Source organism: Lagopus muta, chromosome 2 (assembly GCF_023343835.1).
Source record: "Lagopus muta isolate bLagMut1 chromosome 2, bLagMut1 primary, whole genome shotgun sequence".
NCBI lineage: Eukaryota > Metazoa > Chordata > Aves > Galliformes > Phasianidae > Lagopus > Lagopus muta.
In genome coordinates, this window is record NC_064434.1 from 70,427,678 (window position 1) to 70,432,020 (window position 4,343).

General features: G+C 56.5%; 1 protein-coding gene across 2 annotated transcripts; it reads left to right on the forward strand.

Moving 5' to 3' along the window:
• The first annotated feature begins 383 nt into the window (after positions 1-383).
• ACTA1 (actin alpha 1, skeletal muscle) lies at positions 384-2,783 on the forward strand. 2 transcript variants are annotated; one of them, XM_048936784.1, is made up of 7 exons: positions 384-515; positions 634-774; positions 891-1,215; positions 1,351-1,512; positions 1,737-1,928; positions 2,036-2,217; positions 2,366-2,783. In XM_048936784.1, exons 2-7 carry the CDS (start codon positions 646-648, stop codon positions 2,507-2,509), a joined length of 1,134 nt encoding a protein of 377 aa, XP_048792741.1. In that variant the 5' UTR covers positions 384-515; positions 634-645; the 3' UTR covers positions 2,510-2,783. The 2 variants fall into 2 exon arrangements, with proteins under 2 accessions (XP_048792741.1, XP_048792742.1); XM_048936785.1 differs by having other exon boundaries at positions 406-515; positions 638-774.
• The last annotated feature ends 1,560 nt before the right edge of the window (positions 2,784-4,343 follow it).

A 4,343-nucleotide genomic window follows, 5' to 3' on the forward strand; every position in this document is an offset into this window, starting at 1 on the left:
TCTAACATGCTGCCCTTCCAGCTGCCCGTCCTTTGCCTGGCTCAGCCCGTACCTGGCCTCACGCTCCCTCACAGGTGAGGCTCGGAGGCTCCGTCCCTGTAAGGAGCCCCGCAGCCGGCCGCCCCGGCCCCCGAGGCCTCCTCCCTCACGCCTCACTGCGCTCCCGGCTCCCGCACGGCCCCGGGAGAGGCCCCCACCGCTTCGTCCTTAACGGGCCCGGCGGTGCCGGGGGATTATTTCGGCCCCGGCCCCGGGGGGGGCCCGGCAGACGCTCCTTATACGGCCCGGCCTCGCTCACCTGGGCCGCGGCCAGGAGCGCCTTCTTTGGGCAGCGCCGGGCCGGGGCCGCGCCGGGCCCGACACCCAAATATGGCGACGGCCGGGGCCGCATTCCTGGGGGCCGGGCGCCGCTCCCGCCCGCCTCGATAAAAGGCTCCGGGGCCGGCGGCGGCCCACGAGCTACCCGGAGGAGCGGGAGGCGTCTCTGCCAGCGGCCCGACGCGCAGTCAGCACAGGTAGGTGGGCGCCGTGCCGTGCCGTGCCGTGCCGCCCGGCGTCCTTTCGCGGGGCCGTCGCGTGGTCCCTCCGTGCGCCCCGCCGTCACCCTGAGCCTGACGGCCCCGTGTCCCGCAGACAGCCAGCAACATGTGTGACGAGGACGAGACCACCGCGCTCGTGTGCGACAACGGCTCCGGCCTGGTGAAGGCTGGCTTCGCCGGGGATGACGCCCCCAGGGCCGTGTTCCCCTCCATCGTGGGCCGGCCCCGCCACCAGGTACGATGTTGGCCCCCTCGGGGCTTCCTGCGGGGTCCCTCGGCCCCCTGTGTGGAGAGGGGATGTGCTGCTGCCCGTGGAGAGGTTGCTGAGCCCCCCGTTTTCCTCTCCTGCAGGGTGTCATGGTGGGTATGGGTCAGAAGGACTCCTACGTAGGAGACGAAGCTCAGAGCAAGAGGGGTATCCTCACCCTGAAGTACCCCATTGAACACGGCATCATCACAAACTGGGACGACATGGAGAAGATCTGGCACCACACCTTCTACAATGAGCTGCGTGTGGCCCCTGAGGAGCACCCCACCCTGCTCACTGAGGCCCCCCTTAATCCCAAAGCCAACCGTGAAAAGATGACCCAAATCATGTTTGAGACCTTCAATGTGCCCGCCATGTATGTGGCCATCCAGGCTGTGCTGTCCCTGTACGCCTCTGGCCGTACCACTGGTGAGTGCAGTCATCCCAATGGACCCTCTTCCCCAAGGACACCCAGGACCGGGCCTCTGCAGTCACCAGTTGCTCTGCCCCAGCGCAGATCTGTTTGTGGGCTGCTCCTCAGATGGCTGCTCTTTGTTTTCACAGGTATTGTGCTGGACTCCGGTGATGGTGTGACACACAACGTCCCCATCTATGAAGGGTATGCCCTGCCCCATGCCATCATGCGCTTGGATCTGGCTGGCCGTGACCTCACTGACTACCTGATGAAGATCCTGACTGAGCGTGGCTATTCCTTTGTCACCACGGGTAAGCACTGTTCCCTCCTCCAAAATGTCTCCCCACATTCCCAACTCTCACACATCAAGGAATGCTGAAGCCTCTTGCCGCACTGCAAGCCCTGGGAGCGCTCCCTGTGGGGCATTTGCTTGTGGCTTGTGGTCTGGAGACCCAGCAGACCTATGGAGGAGTTGCGAGTGTTTCCTGTTCTTTCCCTTCCTTGCAATCACTGATGCCATTGCTCCCTCTAACAGCTGAACGTGAGATTGTCCGTGACATCAAGGAGAAGCTGTGCTATGTGGCTCTGGACTTTGAGAACGAGATGGCCACCGCTGCCTCCTCCTCCTCCCTGGAGAAGAGCTACGAGCTGCCTGATGGACAGGTCATCACCATCGGCAATGAGCGTTTCCGCTGCCCAGAAACCCTCTTCCAGCCTTCCTTCATTGGTGTGTGCCCCCCTTCCCTCTGTTCTCCCCTGCCAGTTCTCTGCTTTCTTCTGGCACAGAGCTCCTGCTTAGCACTTAGCTCATACCTGCTCTTCTCCTGCCCCCAGGTATGGAGTCTGCAGGGATCCATGAGACAACCTACAACAGCATCATGAAATGCGACATTGACATCAGGAAGGACCTGTATGCCAACAACGTCATGTCTGGGGGTACCACCATGTACCCAGGTATTGCTGACCGCATGCAAAAGGAGATCACAGCCCTGGCCCCCAGCACAATGAAGATCAAGGTAAGGCTTGAGTATCAAGGACCTGCACAGAAGTCTCCAGGAGCAGCCTTTTCTGGTGGTCCTGTGAACAGTGCGTGGGGCAGCATGTACCCCATGACACCTGTGGTGGCTGCAAGTGTGCTGATCTTGTCTCTCTTGGCTTTCCTAGATCATTGCCCCACCTGAGCGCAAATACTCTGTCTGGATCGGTGGCTCTATCTTGGCCTCCCTGTCCACCTTCCAGCAGATGTGGATCACAAAGCAGGAGTACGATGAAGCTGGCCCATCCATTGTCCACCGTAAATGCTTCTAAACATGTTTACATGATCACTTTGCCAACCACACTCAGGATGACAACCTTGTAGGTTCCAGGTTGCTGAGGACCTGCACCAGCCATGCAACTTTCTATTTTGTAACAATTTCTGGTTACTGTTGCTGCAAAGCTCCATGTGACACAGTGTATGTAAAGTGTACATAAATTAATTTATTTTACCTCGTTTTGTTTGTTTTTAAAACCAATGCCCTGTGGAAGGAAACATAAAACTTCAAGAAGCATTAAATCATCAGTCATTCTGTCACACCCCTAATGCAGTTGTTTCTGTCGTTATTTCCCTGGGCTCGTCCATCTCTCGCTGACGTGGGTCTGGGTGCTGGGGTTGGGAGTAGGGGTTGGGGCTGTCCAGGGAGAGATGGCATGGGGAGGGTGATGGGATCCTGCTGGGGGGGCTTAGCCCTGCTGTGGGCTGCAGGAAGCTCACTGGTGCAGAGAGTAGTCTGGGATGCCCACAACACGGGCGCCCACTGCACTGTGTTTCTCCCATGCCCAGTAGGGAAAGGGTTACAAGTGTTGCTCGTTCTCAGCTTGTGAAGGATTTTGTTGGGCTCAGCCTGCCAGAGCAGGAGTCAGGCATGCCTGTGCAGCTCCGAGCTGTGATGGACAGAGGCAAGGCCACAGCTGAGGCCAGGTGGTGGGCACAGGTTAAATTAAGACCTTTCCACTCCACTTATGGAAAGACCTCCTGCACTCACCCTGTCCCCGGGGCTGGGGGCAGCCAGGGCCACTTCCTCACCCCACCTGACACGCAGAGCTTTGCCTGCACAGCCAAGACCTCCTGTGGCCACAGGTTCATGTGGATTCCCTGTGCCCTGGGAGCCCAGGGGGCTTTCCCTGCCTGCCCTTCTGCCTCCAAGGACACTGTGGGAGCTGCCTTACCTATCTGCCTCCTCTTAAATGGCCCTGGCAGGAAGGCTGCACTTGGTTTGGGGCTGCTGTTCCACATTACCACTGCAGTGGGGGCAACACTGCTGGAAGAAAAGATGATTTTCAGCTGAACTTCCAATCCGGAGAGGTTATTGCTCTACTGTGATGATGCTAAGAGTGTGTTCTTTCTCATTGCGATGATTTTGCCCTCGTGTGAATACACTTTCCAATAACAGCCCAGTCTCCAAAGAAAATTTCTGCAGGAAGAGACAGTACCTGGTGTGGGAAGTCCCTGTGCAGCCCTACATGCTTCAAGCTGAATGGCTGGGACTGGATGGGAGAGCAGGATCATATCCTTTCTTAAAAAGACAAACAGAAGTTGTTGTTCAGTGGTACATACTTCAACAGGGCTATGGAGAGCTGCTTACCCAACCCTTGCTACTGAAGGGTACTGATATGAGATTTTCCTGTAGCTTAAATGGTGCTAAGTTCTTAAGTGGTCATAGGATCAGTAAGGCTGGAAAAGACCACAGATCATTAAGTCCAAGTGGCAGCCCCTCCCCACCATGCCCACTAACCATGTCACTCAATGCCACCTCCACACATCTTCTGAACACCTCCAGGGACGGTGACTCCACTAGTTCACCAATTGTGCTTCAGAGCAGGCAGGATGACACTCTCAGTGTCAATTGCATCCTGCTGAAGAGCTTAACAGTGCAGTTTAACAATGAACTGATTTGTTGGTTTGGTTGCTGAATGAAGATGTTGAGATGCCACTGAACTTTTTGGAGATTAATTTCAGGACTGAACACATTCGTAATCCTGAAACCAGCCTTTGATTTGGACTTGGCATTTGCAGGAAAAAGGTTGTTTGGAAACAGATGAAGAGAATTTTCAGCAAAGGGAAAATTAGCACATCACTTTGAGTCTGGTCTTCACTGACCAA